The sequence below is a fragment of the Actinia tenebrosa genome, unplaced genomic scaffold, assembly GCF_029948245.1.
Source record: "Actinia tenebrosa isolate PJP-AT-01 unplaced genomic scaffold, QUT_ActTen_1.0 PGA_scaffold3__52_contigs__length_22856419, whole genome shotgun sequence".
In the NCBI taxonomy this organism is placed as follows: Eukaryota; Metazoa; Cnidaria; class Anthozoa; order Actiniaria; family Actiniidae; genus Actinia; species Actinia tenebrosa.
This window is the reverse complement of record NW_028292580.1, coordinates 9,012,642-9,030,031: the sequence shown is the minus strand read 5'-3', so window position 1 is coordinate 9,030,031 and position 17,390 is coordinate 9,012,642. Positions and strand designations below refer to the sequence as shown.

General features: G+C 40.5%; 4 protein-coding genes across 4 annotated transcripts; all 4 read right to left on the bottom strand.

The window, feature by feature from the left end:
* Positions 1-320: 320 nt before the first annotated feature.
* On the bottom strand, positions 321-5,969 carry LOC116299093 (acetylcholinesterase). Its single transcript, XM_089035032.1, has 5 exons — positions 5,431-5,969; positions 3,405-3,658; positions 2,646-2,926; positions 1,540-2,199; positions 321-653 (listed from the first exon to the last, which is right to left on the bottom strand). Exons 1-5 carry the CDS (start codon positions 5,753-5,755, stop codon positions 425-427), a joined length of 1,749 nt encoding a protein of 582 aa, XP_088891158.1. The 5' UTR covers positions 5,756-5,969; the 3' UTR covers positions 321-424.
* A 957-nt stretch (positions 5,970-6,926) lies between these two features.
* On the bottom strand, positions 6,927-11,207 carry LOC116299094 (uncharacterized). Its single transcript, XM_031707730.2, has 4 exons — positions 11,050-11,207; positions 9,460-9,753; positions 7,954-8,245; positions 6,927-7,286 (listed from the first exon to the last, which is right to left on the bottom strand). Exons 1-4 carry the CDS (start codon positions 11,102-11,104, stop codon positions 7,082-7,084), a joined length of 846 nt encoding a protein of 281 aa, XP_031563590.2. The 5' UTR covers positions 11,105-11,207; the 3' UTR covers positions 6,927-7,081.
* Positions 11,208-11,471: 264 nt separating this feature from the next.
* On the bottom strand, positions 11,472-13,851 carry LOC148908442 (neuroligin-2-like). Its single transcript, XM_089035030.1, has 2 exons — positions 13,356-13,851; positions 11,472-12,718 (listed from the first exon to the last, which is right to left on the bottom strand). Exons 1-2 carry the CDS (start codon positions 13,820-13,822, stop codon positions 12,490-12,492), a joined length of 696 nt encoding a protein of 231 aa, XP_088891156.1. The 5' UTR covers positions 13,823-13,851; the 3' UTR covers positions 11,472-12,489.
* Positions 13,852-14,001: 150 nt separating this feature from the next.
* Positions 14,002-17,305, bottom strand: LOC148908441 (pyrethroid hydrolase Ces2a-like). Its single transcript, XM_089035031.1, has 4 exons — positions 16,937-17,305; positions 15,950-16,212; positions 15,067-15,347; positions 14,002-14,421 (listed from the first exon to the last, which is right to left on the bottom strand). The coding sequence occupies exons 1-4, from the start codon at positions 17,259-17,261 to the stop codon at positions 14,235-14,237; spliced, it is 1,056 nt and encodes a 351-aa protein (XP_088891157.1). The 5' UTR covers positions 17,262-17,305; the 3' UTR covers positions 14,002-14,234.
* Positions 17,306-17,390: the final 85 nt, after the last annotated feature.

Here is a 17,390-nt window from a genome sequence, read left to right as displayed (position 1 = left end):
CTTTGAATTTTAACAAAGGCATCACGAAGATAGTTTACTGCTGCAGTGTGGATGCAACTGGACTCGAATTTGAAGATTTCCAAATTAATTACATCAAGTTCTCTAAAAAGACACCCAGCTGTGGAGTCTATAAACCATCCATGATGCAACGGTCACCCTCTCGGCCACCGTATTAAGGTAAAAAGATCTATTGGTCTTGCAGAACGTAGCTCACGAACACTTTACAAAGAAAGCCGACTAAATGACAAAGTGGAAACTAGGTAGCAACATATGTTAAAAGTTTACGAACGTAAATTCACCAGCACTTGTCGAATACCCCCCCCCCCCCTTTTTTTTTTGGAAAATTGGTAAAATGCAATAGCATCGTAAAAAAAACTGTGCCTTATCGTGCATATTAAGCGCAGCGCTGAAAGATCTTAGTCATTCAAAGTTCTTCTTTCGCTGGTTGATTATCCTTCGTATTTTTGTCCCCACTCTCCTGGTCTGCTTCACCTCCAGCAAGCTTTGGGACGAATTCATTCCAAAACGCCATCTTCCTCTCACGGAAGGAAAACTCCAGTTTGGGGTTCAAAGAGATACGTAAATGAACGTGTGCTGAGCTGTTGTAACGAGGCCACGTGACCACGGGAGTGGTTTCGCCGACATTCGGGTCTCTGGGAGATAGATCAAAAGAAATAAAATGAAAAATAGGAAACAAAACAGATCGTGAATATATTGAATAATAAACATGAATGGCTACCACTGATGAATAGGATTTATAAAAAAGGAAGAATAGAATGTGAAGGATGATACATGGAAGTATGGGGGGATGGATGGATGGATGGATGGACGGACGGACGGACGGATGGATGCATGGATGCATGGATGCATGGATGCATGGATGCATGGATGCATGGATGCATGGATGCATGGATGCATGGATGCATGGATGCATGGATGCATGGATGCATGGATGCATGGATGCATGGATGCATGGATGCATGGATGCATGGATGCATGGATGCATGGATGCATGGATGCATGGATGCATGGATGCATGGATGCATGGATGCATGGCATGGATGCATGGATGCATGGATGCATGCATGGATGGATGGATGGATGGATGGATGGATGGATGCATGGATGCATGGATGCATGCATGGATGCATGGATGCATGGATGCTTGCATGGATGGATGGATGGATGCATGGATGGATGCATGGATGCATGCATGGATGCATGGATGCATGCATGGATGCATGCATGGATGGATGGATGGATGCATGGATGGATGCATGGATGCATGCATGGATGCATGGATGCATGGATGCATGCATGGATGTATGGATGCATGGATGCATGGATGCATGGATGCATGGATGCATGGATGCATGCATGGATGCATGGATGCATGGATGGATGGATGCATGCATGGATGTATGGATGCATGGGGATGCATGGGGATGGATGCATGGATGCATGCATAGATGCATGGATGGATGCATGGGTGCAATGATCATTAAATGATAAATAATAATCATAAATGTTAGTATTTACCCGTGTTTAGCAAAGGTTGTCCACAACCTCATAGTGTAATGGGCCAGTCCTACCTCAAGATCAGAAAATGTTGTACTAAAAACTTTGAAAAAATCACCAAAGCCGTCCGAGTTGATTGCAATTCCGAAGGAGAAGTACATGTCGATTGCATGACAAGACCCTAAGTAATCAGGAAATGTGGAGTAGTGCAGAAGGTGATCAAACAGGTACAAATACACGGGCACGTCTGCTTTGCTCAGGGCTTTGGCCTCAAAGATTGCGGGTGCAAAGAACATGTTATCGCTTCCAAGATCTATAATAGCTCGTCGGTGTTTGATGCGGTTGTCAAGGTCGCTTTGGTCAGTGTATTCGAACAACGTAGCGTCCTCAATAGCCTTGTTTTGACCTGGATGCTTTTTAAAGCCATACTTGATCGAATTTTTTAGGTCTTTCAATTCAGCACCGTTTTTGTATAGGTCCGGCGCCATCAAAAGCCAGAGCGCACCCTCATCTGCCGTCATTCCCATCATCACATCAGCTTGGTTTATTTTACCTTGGCTCAAAAGCTTCCTTGGATTATCAGGAAGGAATTCACCGTCGACGACAACTGTGCAAAGAAGTTGATCGCCCATGTTGGTAGGAAACGTTACATTGCTTTGAGCTTTCAGCACATCTGACCAACTGGAAATAGTTTTTAATTTAATTAAGTTAATTTAAAATAATAATAATAATAATAATAATAATAATAATAATAATAATAATAATAATAAGGCCTGCTATTTGACGTCAGTGCAACAGGCGTTATGCGCAGTGCAATAGACCACGCATCTGGTACAATAACGCAGCACATAGAATACACAATGCAATACGTATTTGATACGATAATGGAACACGCATCATGCACACTGCACTACAAGTTATATGGTACAATAATGCATCACGCATCAAGCAGCATTCACAATGCACTAAGCATCATTGCATCATGATGCATTGTGAAACACAAAGCTTGCACTTGCAACGGTCGAACGACTCAACATGCACCATACACTATGCAATAAAAATGCACCATTCAATGAGTACAAAAAGTACAGAAATCTCAATATCATTTGGTTTCTCTTTTCTTTTACCTCTTGCTTCTGAGACAATCCATCAATCCATTGTTCACATCACACTCAAGAACTTTTGCAAAGGTTTTCACCAGTTCATCAGACGTCACTCTGGCTCCGGTGTAAGGAGAGGCAGATGAACCACTTTGCGCGATGACGCGCTTGAACAAACCTTTACTCAGGGGGGAGATGAGGTGATGAGAGACACTCATTCCCCCAGCACTCTCACCAAATATGGTAACACTGTTTGGATCGCCGCCAAAGTTTGCAATGTTTTGTTGAACCCATTTTAATGCCAGAATCTGCAAAGAAGAAAGAAGGAGATGAACAAGATGTTGTTGGTTATTGGGCTGGGATGGGTTAGTCTTTGGTTGGTGGGTACAGCTGTTTGGTTTATCGATTAGTTTTTTGAATCTGCTGGTTGGTCGGTTGGATGGATGGATGTGGCAATAAGCAACCATGCAGGACAATCATCTAGGATAACAGCAACAACAACAGCAACAGCAACAGCAACAGCAACAGCAACAGCAACAGCAACAGCAACAGCAACGGCAACAGCAACAGCAACAGCAACAACAGCAGCAGCAGCAGCAGCAGCAGGAACAGCAACAACAACAGCAGGAACCGCAACAACAACAGCAGCAGCAGCAGGAACAGCAACAACAACAGCAGGAACCGCAACAACAACAGCAGCAGCAGGAACAGCAACAACAACAGCAACAACAGCAACAGCAGCAACAGCAGCAGCAACAACAACAATAACAATATCATATCAATTACCTGATCATGCATTGCATAATTTCCTTTCACGTCTGTGCCAGGGACATTAAAGAACCCAAGTACACCAAGCCGGTAGTTGATCGTTACTACTATGACATCATGGTAAGCTACGAGCAACGATGGGTTATAGGATGATCCTGATCCGATCGTATATCCGCCGCCATGGATCCACACCATGACGGCAAGTTTGTCTTGGGATGTGGCTTGCGACGGAGTGTAAACATTCAGGGTGAGGCAGTCTTCATCTTGGGGTCCTACAATATGAACAAGTATATGAGGTCTCTGCACAAGGATCAAGCTATGGACTTCTTGCTTAAGTTTGGCAAAGCAGGACACTAACCAAAAAAGCCTTGCTTTTTCCTTCAAACAAGCGTGAGAGGCTACTGAGGATCAAACTATGGACCTCTTGCTTAGCACACTTCCCTGAGTCTAATGCAACATTTGTGTGAGGTCACCGAAGATCAAACTATGGACCTCTTGCTTGCAGGCAGCACAATAACCAACCAAGCCAGGCTTGTTGCTTAAAACCAATGCGTGAGGTCAAAGAGGATCAAACTATGGGACTCTTGCTTAGCAGGCAGCACACTAACCAACCAAGCCACGCTTGTTGCTTAAAACAAGTGTGTGAGGTCAATGAGGATCAAACTATTGACCTCTTTCAGAGAACGCAACACACTGACCAACCAAGCCCTCGGGGTGGGGGGAAGGGGGGGGGGGTACTCTCATATATGGACTATACGTACGGGGATGATCCGCTGAACAGGGTATGGTTTTTCGAGCTTCTTGTCATAAACAGGGTATGCAATTTCACTCAAGTTCCAAGTTCTTCCTGAGTTTCCTGTCATATTCAGGGTTTCTACTTTCGTATTGACCGAAACTGGTTATTATGGTCGTCAAAAAAAAAAAAAAAAAAAAAAAAAAAAAAAAGAAAAGAAAAAGAAAGAAGAAGAAGAAAAAAAAATACGAGAGCTGACATGATAATTGAAACAGGAACTCAGTGTCAGTGCAATTAATTATATCTTTTGTCATAAACAGGGTCTACAAATTTGAGGTTTTCGTCATAAACAGGAAAACCCCTACCCAAATCCTGGCGGAGGAGTGTTTGAGGTCACTGGGAATCTAACTATGGAACTTGAATTTTAATTCGTATGGTCTGCGTTTATTTTTAAATGCGCAAGTAAATGCATGCAAACGATGTATTAAAGCGTGACAAAATTACAAACACATCGATCGGTAGACAGCTATTTGTGACTTGGGCCAGGATTTTCTTTAAAAAAGTTCAGAGGAATAGATGTACAGAGAAAAAGACAGACTGCACAGACAGACAAAGTAAGACAGAGAGATGGATCTATATACATAGAGAGAGATAGTGAGTCAAGGGAGCTGAGCGATAAGCATAATGACAAAGGATAATGGAATTATAATCAAGGCGTGATGGATGACGACCTCTTCGAACTGCAGATTGATAACAGCAGAAAAAAAACCAAGGAATCAAACTTTTGTCTTTTCTATTGCAAATAATAGAACAGATTTTACCGCTATATATAAAGTGTCAGAATTGCCAGTTTGGAGAAAACTTTTTTGGGGATAACGCTTGGTAGATTCTCTTTAATTTATGCTGATGATTTAAGGTACTTAAGGTAATATTTTGGTAAGAGTTTCGCAAAAACCCTAACTGAATCCTAAAGTTATCCCAATGTGCTATAAAAAGAATTTGTTATTTAAAAGCTGACACAATTGCAAAAAAGTTTACTGCCTTAATCCTGATACATATATTTTTACTCGTATTACAGTAATAAGGCATAGTAATTTTCATTATTATATTTAGGATTAATGGTTCTGGCTTCACTGTGGCTGTAGTATACCTTGATATTTGCCTTGCCGTATCACATTTAGTACTATTTCTAAAATGATAATATCAACCACGAAAATCTGAAACGATAAAATGTTATGCAATAATGCACAACGTCTTCGCTTGATCAAGCTTCCATGTAAAGCTATTGATTAATGCTATTTAATGACTTACCATCTTCAACCGAGAAATTTGATTTAAGTAGTTCGAACATTTCCTTCAATTTTATCTGTGGACATGCTGGTCCGAAATTCACTGCCCCTTTCACTCCATTCCAAGGTTTAACAGGTAGTGGTCGAGCAAATCTTAGCTCACCGACTGGAGGTTCTGCATACGGTATACCAACAAACTGCTTCACAGATAACCCGTGGATTAAATTCTGTAAGCGACCACGAACTGAACCAGCTGCTGTGTCTACAACAAGACTATCATCTCTACCTGAGCAAGTCGAGTAAAGACCAAAGAAAGCGACTACGATACCAGCAAAAATACCATGCATTTTGCAATCTTAATTATACGGTTCACAAGCTGAACACATTAAATAAGACTTATTGACAACGAGTGTAGTCTAGGCTAGATGCCCTCTAAAAATAGTCAACTTATGTCACGCAATGCAAACACGTCCCAATACCCAGTCCCTCTCTCCAGGCATTCAGCCAGCCCTAGACTCTTCCACAGTCTCTCGCTCGTCCGTTCCGTCTCCACGCTTAGAGACTGTAACAGTACAATGACCGAAAGGACTTATGGGTCCCGAAAACTTGGACCCAGCGTGCTTTGGGAACCAAAATACTCGTCCACAGTCTCTCTCGTTTCAATATTTTCAAGATGGCGGCGAAAACGAGAGAGACTGTGGACGAGTATTTTTGTTCACAAAGCACGCTGGGTCCAAGTTTTCGGGACCCATAAGTCCTTTCGGTCATTGTACCGTTACAGTCTCTAAGCGTGGAGACGGAACGGACGAGCGAGAGACTGTGGACGAGTCTAAGCCAGCCCTTGTTAGTGATCTGTGAATCTGTGACGTCATCCGTTTTTACGAGTTAACGATGGTTCAGTTTATGTGGTTTGAGTACTGAAGTTCGTGACCCTCCTATTAAGTCAACAAGAAATTAAAAACAGGTTTAATTTAATTCGTCAAAATAAAAGGTTTAAACCTCCATAACAGTTTGATTTGTTACTAAATAACCCCCCTATCCCCCACCCCTCCATCCCCCAAACCGTACTTAATTTTCCCTCATTCTCGACTTTCACATCCCCATAATGCCTTGCGTCTTTGGGGGTAACCAATCAAAAAAATGTCCCAAATTGAAAGGTTTCTTAATTGAATTTATACTATACCTGCTTTTATCTGTACAATACTGATTATCAGTTTATTCCAAGTTATTTTTGCGTGTACAGATCATCAAGAGTTTTGGTCTAATTACAGAAAATGTATTGACTTACGAAACAATTTTTAAAATTTACCTTAAACGTCTTCAAGTCTTTACTTCTTCATTTTATCTTTGGATACCAAACAAGGTATTTTCAACATTGTCTGATCAGCCTTCAGCAAAATAAATGGGTTTTTACCCTCTGGTTCCCCCCCCCCCCCCCCCCCCAAAGACGCAAAGGATTGTGGGGATGTGAAAGTCGAGAATTGCCAACCCTTCTGACTCGGCATGAATGCCAAAAAATTCTCTCAATTTTAATTTTAATTGCAGTTTTAAGTTCTAACAATGAATCATTTTTTAGGTGTTTCCTGTATCATGCAATCAACTCCAGTTACTAAATGAATAACTTGATTGATGAATGATTTAACAAAAGTATTTGCTTTACTGTCTTCACGAGTTCATGCAATAAATTTTACATAGACGTTTACACACGCGCGTCCGACATTGTCACTTTCACTGCTGTCTTTCAGATCCTCTCCGTACCAGATTCTCATCTGCTTTCCCTCGGGAAAGTAGAAAGGCTGGGCAAAGTCGGTGAAGATAAGTTCTTTGGAAGACGCCGTGTCCATAAATGGCATTCCATACCATATGCGGGGTGGCAATCTAGAGATTTGAAGCATTAACCCAATTATGACGAGACTTTTTCAGTGGCTTCTGGGATGGCAACAAGATATCGCACAAATAGTTAAGCCCCGTTTACACTAGCGAGTTTTGTAGCGAATTTAATTTGCTGCGATTTTTTCGGCGATCCTGTCCATAATGAATGATGGTAAAGAATTTACTTGTAAAGAGTTTTTTTCAGGATACCAAGATTTTCCTAGACGAATGTCTCTTTTGAAGGATGAGACAAAAAGAGTTCATATTTCCGAAAATTGTCACAAAAATCGCAGCAAAAATCGCCGCAAAAATCGCCAGTGCAAACGGGGCTTTATAGGTTCAAGGTCAAAACAGTGGTCTAAAATAGGGACCCCATTTTATCGTAATAGTCGTGGGTACCAGTGTATACCGTTATCCCCTTGGGAGACATGTTGAAATGCTCGATACTGGCATGGGCAGTTGACCATATTGACCATTTTCGTACACAAATACATTGTTTAGCATACATGCAACGGATAGTACATTTATTTCTGCCATTCGACAGTTCAAGTTTTGAGGATATTTCTTTGTATGTGGGAACCATACTTAACTAATTAAAATCTATTAAAGTGGAAGAAGCCTTGTTTAATTCAGACATTTTTTTATCGCATCTCTAATACAATTATTTACATACCCAATATATTGTTCCTTTGGAAAAATGATGCGGTTGAGTTGATCGGTTACCACCACGTTAAGGGAATTGATCCCGTATTTACCATTTAGATTTCCACACCCCCAATGACTGTTGTGGCTCGTACCGGCACAGCTAACGTGTCCGTACACGTGCTCAAGCTTGATCGCCACTACTAAACCAGATCTGACATTGTTATGGAAAGAACCAAAGCTGTTTCCTTTTGCTTCGAAACAAACCACATGTTCGCTCATCTTGACCCAATCACTGACGCAGGAGCCACCTTCCTGTTCAACTATATATAGATGAGAAGGTATATATAATTAGTAAAAATAAACAGGGTGATTTTTGAAAATCTCGCGCGCTGATTGGTTGAGAAACCTACACTATCACACGATCATCACCTCCAGCGATAATCCAAAATGGTGGCCAGCCGCTTTGTTGCTGTTACCGGAAAAAAATGTCTTTTATTTCTTTTTTTTTTTTTTTTTTTTTTTGAAAGAATCACCTGTGCATTTATACTAAAACAATCAAAACGTGTCGTTTATGTCCATATATGGAAACTACTTACCATATTTGGAGTTTGAGGTATGTTTGTATCGCAAAAAAGACCATTTTTTTCGAGGTAAAGTTTATCCAAACTTACAGAAATTCGAGTGAAAACACATTTCTACGTAGGCCATTTCGTTTTTTTGTCCAAGAAAAGACTGGAGAAGAGACACAGGGTGACCGTTGTTTGATAGGCTGTTTACCACAGGAAGCCCGCAAAAACGACACTGATTGTTTGATATGTATTTGCCTCAGCCTCATTGAATATCGGAAAATATTTACCTCGCCGCTCGAAGACTCGCGTCTCGGTAAATATTCCCCGATGTTCACCTCGCCTTCGGCGAATAATTGTTAAATAATACACCCAGTTGAAATATGGCGGAGATCATTTTGAAAATAACTATTGTTCTGGGCTGACTAGCAACAGATTTATAGCCTCGTGTTGAAGCGGAAGCATAGAAGCATTTTCACATATATGAGAAGCTAATGAATAGCTTGTCAATGCAGAACAATTGTTATTCAAATTGGGCGCCATATTTCGATTTGGTGTACGGAGAAGCAAGGAGTAAACAACAAAGAATGAAAATAATGGACCCTTCTCAAAAAGAACTTGATGCGAGGCTAACATGGAAATACAAGAGAAATCACACTTTTTCTCGATGGAATTTGTGGCATCTATTTAAAAAAGATCTAGCAAGTAAACAAAGAAATTAATTATTAAATGAGCGAATTGAATAGATGGGTTTAGATAAATGGAAAAATGAATAAAGATGCATGTATTGCATGAAGAATGGACTGATGGAGAAATGGATGGAGAAAGAGATGGATGCATGGACGGTAATGGATCGATTAGTTAACTGATACAACCAACAAAAAAAGACAACAACAACAACAACAAAATAAAAAGACCAAAACAAAACAAAAAAGACCTTGACTTATAATGGTTTATTTTTGACTAACCTTCCTGTAAAGTTAAAGCGTAGGTCTTTACTGAAGGTGGTCCAAAACCCTCTCTATTCCTGGCCATAACAAAGATCTCATATTTCCTATATGGTTTTACGAACAGCTTCACCTTGGTAACACTCACTACCTCAACTTCTTGGAGAACTCGTTCCCCTTGTACCTTGTAGTATACAGTGTAGTTGAGCTGGGTGCTGTTACAAGCATGTTTAGGTCTTCTCCAAGAGATAGTCAGGGTACGGCTTTGGATGTCATGAGCGGCCAGGTTGGTTGGTTCGCTTGGGATGCGACAACCTGTGCAATATTTTTTTAAAAAAAGGCCGAGTCAGGTATGAGATCTCGCAAAAACATCTCAGTATATGTGTAAGTTTGTATTTTTCTTTTTGTTTTGTAATTTTGTTGTTTGTTTGTTTGTTATTTTTGTTTGTTAAAGAATAAAAAAAGCCAAAGAATGCAAAACAATTCGGTGTGAGTCCGGAGCAGACTGTCGGCGGCCATCTTGGATTGCAAGGCATAGGGGCAAATAAAGCTATGTTACAGTAATGACATCAATTGATATTAACAGACGGCACATCGATCACCTTTACCCATAACTATTTCCCGTCATCTTTGTGTCGCTGTGCCCCCTGGCAAGATGGCCGCCTTACCGTCGAAGTAGTCCAACGGCATGTTCCTGCGTGTCATTGCCTGTTCAAGCACATCAACACGTACACAACTTCCTTATTTTCTCCTTTTCTGGTTCAGTATTGCAGAATTAAATATGTTTTTTTCTTGACCGTTGTACTTTTGTTTGCCTACTTGGTCAGCTTGGGTTCAAAAAGTAGTTAATGACTGTATTAACGCCCTATCAGGTTCTGTGTTTGCTACGTGAAAATATTCATTCTGTATCATAGATAAAGTTACATGTTTACGACCTTTTAAATAATTTGAATATGTTCCAAAGTTTTTGTGTCTTCAGTTTACATTTCTTAAAAACAAACTTTTTCGATTCAGCAAAAAGTATATTCTCCACACAAAACAAAAAAAAAAACAATTCAAAGCAATACCACGACACAACAACAACAACAAGAAGCAAACAACAACAACATCAACAAACGAACAAATTCAATTTTATAGTAAATTTGCATGGTATTTCTTAGAGGTTATTGCCCCAATTAATATAAGCCGAAGAGTTGTCTGTTTATCAATACTTTCTTCTTCAGGTAAATAGGATAATCAAATAGATAGAAAAAGTGATAATTATTTAAAGAACTGAATTAAGGGAAACTTGTTTTGAAATCTACTCTAATTCGTATCGGAGTGTGGGAGCACTACAACTGAATAAGATGATCATTTTTCAAAATACTTTCGAATCAAAATAGAAAATTAAAACTGCAATGCTTTCAATAATTGTTTTTCTGGGCTTTCATTTGTTGGTTTGCAGTTTGACCAAAACGACCGTAACTGATTTCATAACATTATAAACACACGAAACCTGCGTACACTAATTCCACTATATCTGCTGTTTTTTTAAAAATACGTACAATGAAGCTATGCATTTTTACATACGCTGATGAATGTCTGAGATATCGCAGCTTTTTAAAAACTTACCGTCCGAGAAGATGGCGAACATCAACGCCAAAACGACGAGCACTTCAAACCTCATGGTTGGTGTCAAGCGCAAGAAAAAATCAGTAGTTTAAAGAAAGCGATCGCGAGAATCCTTTATAGCTTCTTTGGGTCAGGACACTTTAGATACTTGACCAGAATTTCCGGGACTAGTTTAATCTTGCACTCAATCAAAATAGGGAACACGCACTGCAACGAGGCTTTGGGTACTTAGGTTTCATATTGCCTCTTGAAGAGTATGTGAGACAACACATTCGAGAACCACAACTGACCTGTTCCATCTCATTACACACCGAATCAAAATAGGGAAGTGACACGCAGTGCACGCAGCGCGGCTTTAAGTAGTTATGTTTCATATTTGCTCTTTCAGGGTATGTGAGACAAGACATTCGAAAACCGGAAACTGACGTCGACCTGTTTAATCATACACACAAAATCAAAATAGGAAAGTAAGAACCACGGCAGAGCGAAGAAGTACTCCTACTTCCAAGAAGAATACGGGAAATAAGATGAGATGAGGAGTGGTTCACAGCCATATATCCGTGAGAGAGAAAACATAGACTGTATATTGCAGCTTTTTTGCTGTCATTTAATACAAAAAATTGTAGATATCACTGGAGTAGAACATTGGGAACAAAAGTAAATACCTCTACGCGTCTTTGTTTGGTTCGGGCCTGAGTGAGTTCTTAGCTATTTTAAAACTTAATAATATAGATGCAAAAATTTCTCACTTCTGATTGGTTGAGAGCAGTGCTGTTTTCCTGAAACACCAGTGCAAAAATGTGAAACACCAATGCAAAAATGTGAAACACTTTTCAGTGATTGGTCTAAAAGACAAAAGAAATTCAAACTAGCCAATCAGATCACAGCAATTGTCATAGCAACAGAACAGCCTTCCCTCTCTGGAAGTTCTCAGAAAATTCAAGATGGCGGATTTTTTTCTTAAAAGCTAAAAAAGTCAAGCTTCATTAGTTGAAAACCAGCAAAAAAGGTTGAGAATGGGTTTTCAAAAAGGGTTTCCAAAAAGCTCAATTAGCACTCGCCCTATCGGGCTCCTGCAATTTTGAACTTTTTGAAAACCCGCTCGTGCAAATTCATTCAAAAGTGCACACGAAACCATGCGATTTCCTATACAAATAATTGATAATTAAATACTTTTAAGAGTAATTGGTTTGAACCCAGGTGTTTCTTGTGAAATGTGATCGTCTGGGTGTGTGTAGTCTTGAGAAAGACTGTTATTGGTGGTGACTGACGTTTCGACAACCTGAGCGTAAGTCATCTTCAGATTCCAGTGAGAAAACGAGAGACAGTTGATGGTATTTATAAATACTCTTAAGAGTTACATGGCAAGAAATTGTTTCACGGATATTTGGCGCCCACTCTAACGAATGCTGATTTATAAACAAACATTATCTTATCAATTCAAAGTTCCTCTTTCGCTGGTTGCTCCTCCATTGTATTTTTGCCTTCACTCTCCCGTCGTGCCTCACTTCCAGCTACCTTTGGGATGAATTCATTCCAAAACTTCATCTTCCGCTCGCGGAAAGAATACTCTAGTCTGGGGTTCAGAGAGATACGTAAATGAACATGTGCTGAGCTGTTGTAACGAGGCCATGTGACAACGGGCGTGATTTCGCCGACATTCGGGTCTCTGAAAAAAAGATCGAAAGAAATAAAATGAAAAAGTAGGCAAAGAAAACAGAGCATGAATAAATTGAATAAATGAACATGAATACAACAGAAGATGAAAAGAATTCATATATAAATATATCTAAAAGAATTGGATGGATGGTTAGTGAATGGATTGATTGATGGATGCATGGATGCATGGATGCATGGATGCATGCATGGATGCATGGATGCATGGAGGCATGGATGCATGGATGCATGGGGATGGATGAATGGATGCATGGATGTATGGGGATGCATGGGGAGGCATGGATGCATGGGGATGGATGCATGGATGCATGGATGTATGGATGCATGGGGATGCATGAATGGATGGATGCATGGATGTATGGATGCATGGGGATGCATAGGGATGGATGAATGCATGCATGGATGGATGGATGTATGGATGGATGAATGGATGCATGGATGTATGGGGATGGATGAATGGATGTATGGGATGCATGGGGATGCATGGGGATGCATGGGGATGCATGGGGATGCATGGGGATGCATGGGGATGGATGCATGGATGCATGGATGTATGGATGCATGGGGATGGATGCATGGGCGCAATGATTATTAAATGATAAATAATAATCATAAATGTTAGTATTTACCCGTGTTTAGCAAAGGTTGTCCACAACCTCATAGTGCAATGGGCCAGTCCTACCTCAAGATCAGAAAATTTTGTGCCATAAACTTTGAATAAACCACCAAAGCCGTCCAAGCTGATTGCAATTCCGAAGCAGAAGTACAGATCGATTGCATGAATCGCTCCAAAGTATTCAGGAAATGGGGAAAAGTGTTGATGGTGATCGAACAGGTACAAATACACGGGCACGTCTGCTTTGCTCAGGGCTTTGGCCTCAAAGATTGCGGGTGCAAAGAACATGTTATCGCTTCCAAGATCTATCATAGCTCGTCGATGTTTGATGCGGTTGTCAAGGTCGCCCTGGTCAGTGTATTCGAACAACGTAGCGTCCTCAATAGCCTTGTTTTGACCTGGATGCTTTTTAAAGCCATACTTGATCGAATTTTTTAGGTCTTTCAATTCAGCACCGTTTTTGTATAGGTCCGGCGCCATCAAAAGCCAGAGCGCACCCTCATCTGCCGTCATTCAAGGTTTTTTTATTTCCCAGAATGAGAATTTTATACTTTACATTACTATTTTAAAAAAATTAACTGGGAGGAGCAGAAGAAAAACAACCCAAAAGGGTTAAGAGAATATTTCTGCACCTTGAAACTATATAATACTTTCAAAGAAGGGGGAAAGAGGCAAAACTAAAATAGATTAAATACACATAAAAAGTTATATACAATAAAGTGAAGTTTGAACTAAATTAAAGTAGGAAATAAAGTTAAATTGAAGCAAAACCTAAATAGAATAAAAATTCTAAAGCAACAGATGTTTTTTAAGCTTATTTTTAAAGACTTTATGTGTTGAACTGGTTTTTATATTATGTGGTAATTCATTCCAGCTTGTGACAGCTGCATACTTAACACCAAACTTCCCATAATTCAATTCCCATCATCACATCGGCTTCGTTTATTTTACTTTGGCTCAAAAGCTTCCTTGGGTTATCAGGAAGGAATTCACCGTCGACGACAACTGTGCAAAGAAGTTGATCGCCCATGTTGGTAGGAAACGTTACGTTGTTTTGAGCTTTCAGCACATCTGACCAACTGAAAATTGTTTTTAAATTAATTCTAAAAAGTAAAATATATTAAGGCCTGCTATTTGACATCAGTGCAACAGGCATTGGGCACAGTACAATCCACCATGCATCTGGTACAATAACTCAACACATAGAATACACAATGCACCACGTATTTGATACGATAATGGAAGACGCATCATGCGCACTGCACTACAACTTATATGGTACAACAAGGCATTACGCAACATCCACAATGAATTTTGCATATCATGGTACTGCATTGGGAAACAGGGACCTCTTGTGCATTTGCAAGTCGCACGAGGCAACATGCACTATATGCAACAAGCATCTGGCACAATGTTGTCCCACTCACGCCATACAATTGCAATGCACTACAACTTTAACATATGGTACAATAATGCATCACGCATCAAGCATCGAGCAGCATGCACAACGTACTAAGCATCATTGCATCATGATGCATTGTGAAACACAAAGCTTGCACTTGCAACGGTCGAACGACTCAACATGCACTATGCAACAAAAATGCACCATTCAATGAAAACATTGATCATGCTTGTTGCAACATGCGTACATTGTATGATAAACGACATAAAGAGCACAAAAAGAACCGAAATCTCTATATCATTTGGTTTCTCTTTTCTTTTACCTCTTGCTTCTGAGACAATCCATCAATCCATTGTTCACATCACACTCAAGAACTTTCGCAAAGGTTTTCACCAGTTCATCAGACGTCACTCTGGCTCCGGTGTAAGGAGAGGCAGATGAACCACTTTGCGCGATGACGCGCTTGAACAAACCTTTACTCAGGGGGGAGATGAGGTGATGAGAGACACTCATGCCCCCAGCACTCTCACCAAATATAGTAACATTGTTTGGATCGCCGCCAAAGTTTGCAATGTTTTGTTGAACCCATTTTAATGCCAGAATCTGCGAAGAAGAAAAAAGGAGATGTTGCTTTGGGGTTGCTTTGGCTTGCATGAGTTATGATTGGTTGGTTTTTGGGTGGGTGGGTTAGTCTTTGGTTGGTGGGTACAGCTGTTTGGTTTATCGATTTAGTTTTTGAACCTGCTGGCTGGATGGTCGGTTGGATCTGAGAAAAAGCGACAATGCAGGACAATCACCTAGAATAAAAAAGCAGCAGCAGCAACAGCAACAGCAACAGCAACAGCAACAGCAACAGCAACAGCAACAGCAACAGCAACAGCAACAGCAACAGCAACAGCAACAGCAACAGCAACAGCAACAGCAACAGCAACAGCAACAGCAACAGCAACAGCAACAGCAACAGCAACAGCAACAGCAACAGCAACAGCAACAGCAACAGCAACAGCAACAGCAACAGCAACAGCAACAGCAACAGCAACAGCAACAGCAACAGCAACAGCAACAGCAACAACAACAGCAACAGCAACAGCAACAGCAACAGCAACAGCAACAGCAACAGCAACAGCAACAGCAACAGTAACAGCAACAGCAACAGCAACAGTAACAGCAACAACAGCAGCAGCAGCGAGTAACAACAAAATTACACCAATTATCTGATCGTGCATTGCAAAATTTCCTTTCACATCAGTGCCAGGAATATTAAAGAACCCAAATACACCAAGCCGGTAGTTGATTGTTACTACTATGACATCATGGTAAGCTACGAGCAATGATGGGTTATAGAATGATCCTGATCCAATGGTAAATCCGCCACCATGGATCCACACCATGACAGCAAGCTTGTCTTGGGATGTGGCTTGTGACGGAGTGTAAACATTCAGGGTGAGGCAGTCTTCATCTTGGGGTTCTACAATATGAACAAGTATGTGAAGTCTCTGCACAAGGATCAAACTATGGACTTCTTGCTTAAGCTTGGCAAGGCAGCACACCGACTAACAAAGCCACGCTTGCTTCTTGAAACAAGTGTGTGAGGTCACTGAATGTCAAACTATGGGCATTCTTCATCTTGAGGTTCAAACTATGGCTAAAGTTTAAAAATAAAAAATACAACTCTTGAAGTTATAATGTATACAAGCCGCACCTGTGTGCATCAGCGATTGAATGTTTTGGGGGGGGGGGGCGGGGTAAAAGATAAACAATTGAAAATCGATATCAATCGATGGATAACAATCAATATTTGTCGATGATCGATTATGACCATTCGTTCTCGAACTCATTTATAATTCATGAGGTCAATGACCAATGGCGACTTTGCATTGTAGTCACACGTGCACGCACCTTGATACTTGATCAAAAACGGATCAAGACACTGATCAAAATATTGAATTATAGTCAGTTCAAAAACTCGTGCTTCGTGTTTGATCAGGGCATCTAAACGCCTGATCAAACACTCGCACTCGTTTTTGTCACAAATATTGGGTCATCGATTGATCATCGATTTCCAATATTAATCGATTATTGACATCGAATGATATCGATTGGCATCGATTATCGAAAATTTATCTATTAAGTAGGCCAGGAATGTTATGCAATGCACAACGTATTCACTTGATCAAGCTTCCATGACTAACCATCTTCAACCGAAAAGTTTGGTTTAAGTTGTCTGGTCATTTCCTTCAAGGTCGTTTGTGGACATTCTGGTCCGAATTCCACCGCCTCTTTCACTCCATTCCAAGGTTTAGCAGGTTGTGGTCGGGCAAATCTTAGCTCACCGACTGGAGGTTCTGCATACGGTATACCAACAAACTGCTTCACAGATAACCCGTGGATTATATTCTGTAAGCGACCACGAACTGAACTAGCTGCTGTGTCTACAACAAGATTATCATCTCTACCTGAGCAAGCCGAGTAGAGACCACAGAAAATGACGACGATGCGAGCAAAAATACCATGCATTTTGCGACCTTGTAATTAATGTACCCAAGCAACGCTGTACCAGCGTCCTTATTTATATGCATTCATCTACATATATCAGTAGCTCTTCTTGTCATTGACGTAGGTCACGCAATCTTAAAATTTTGTTCC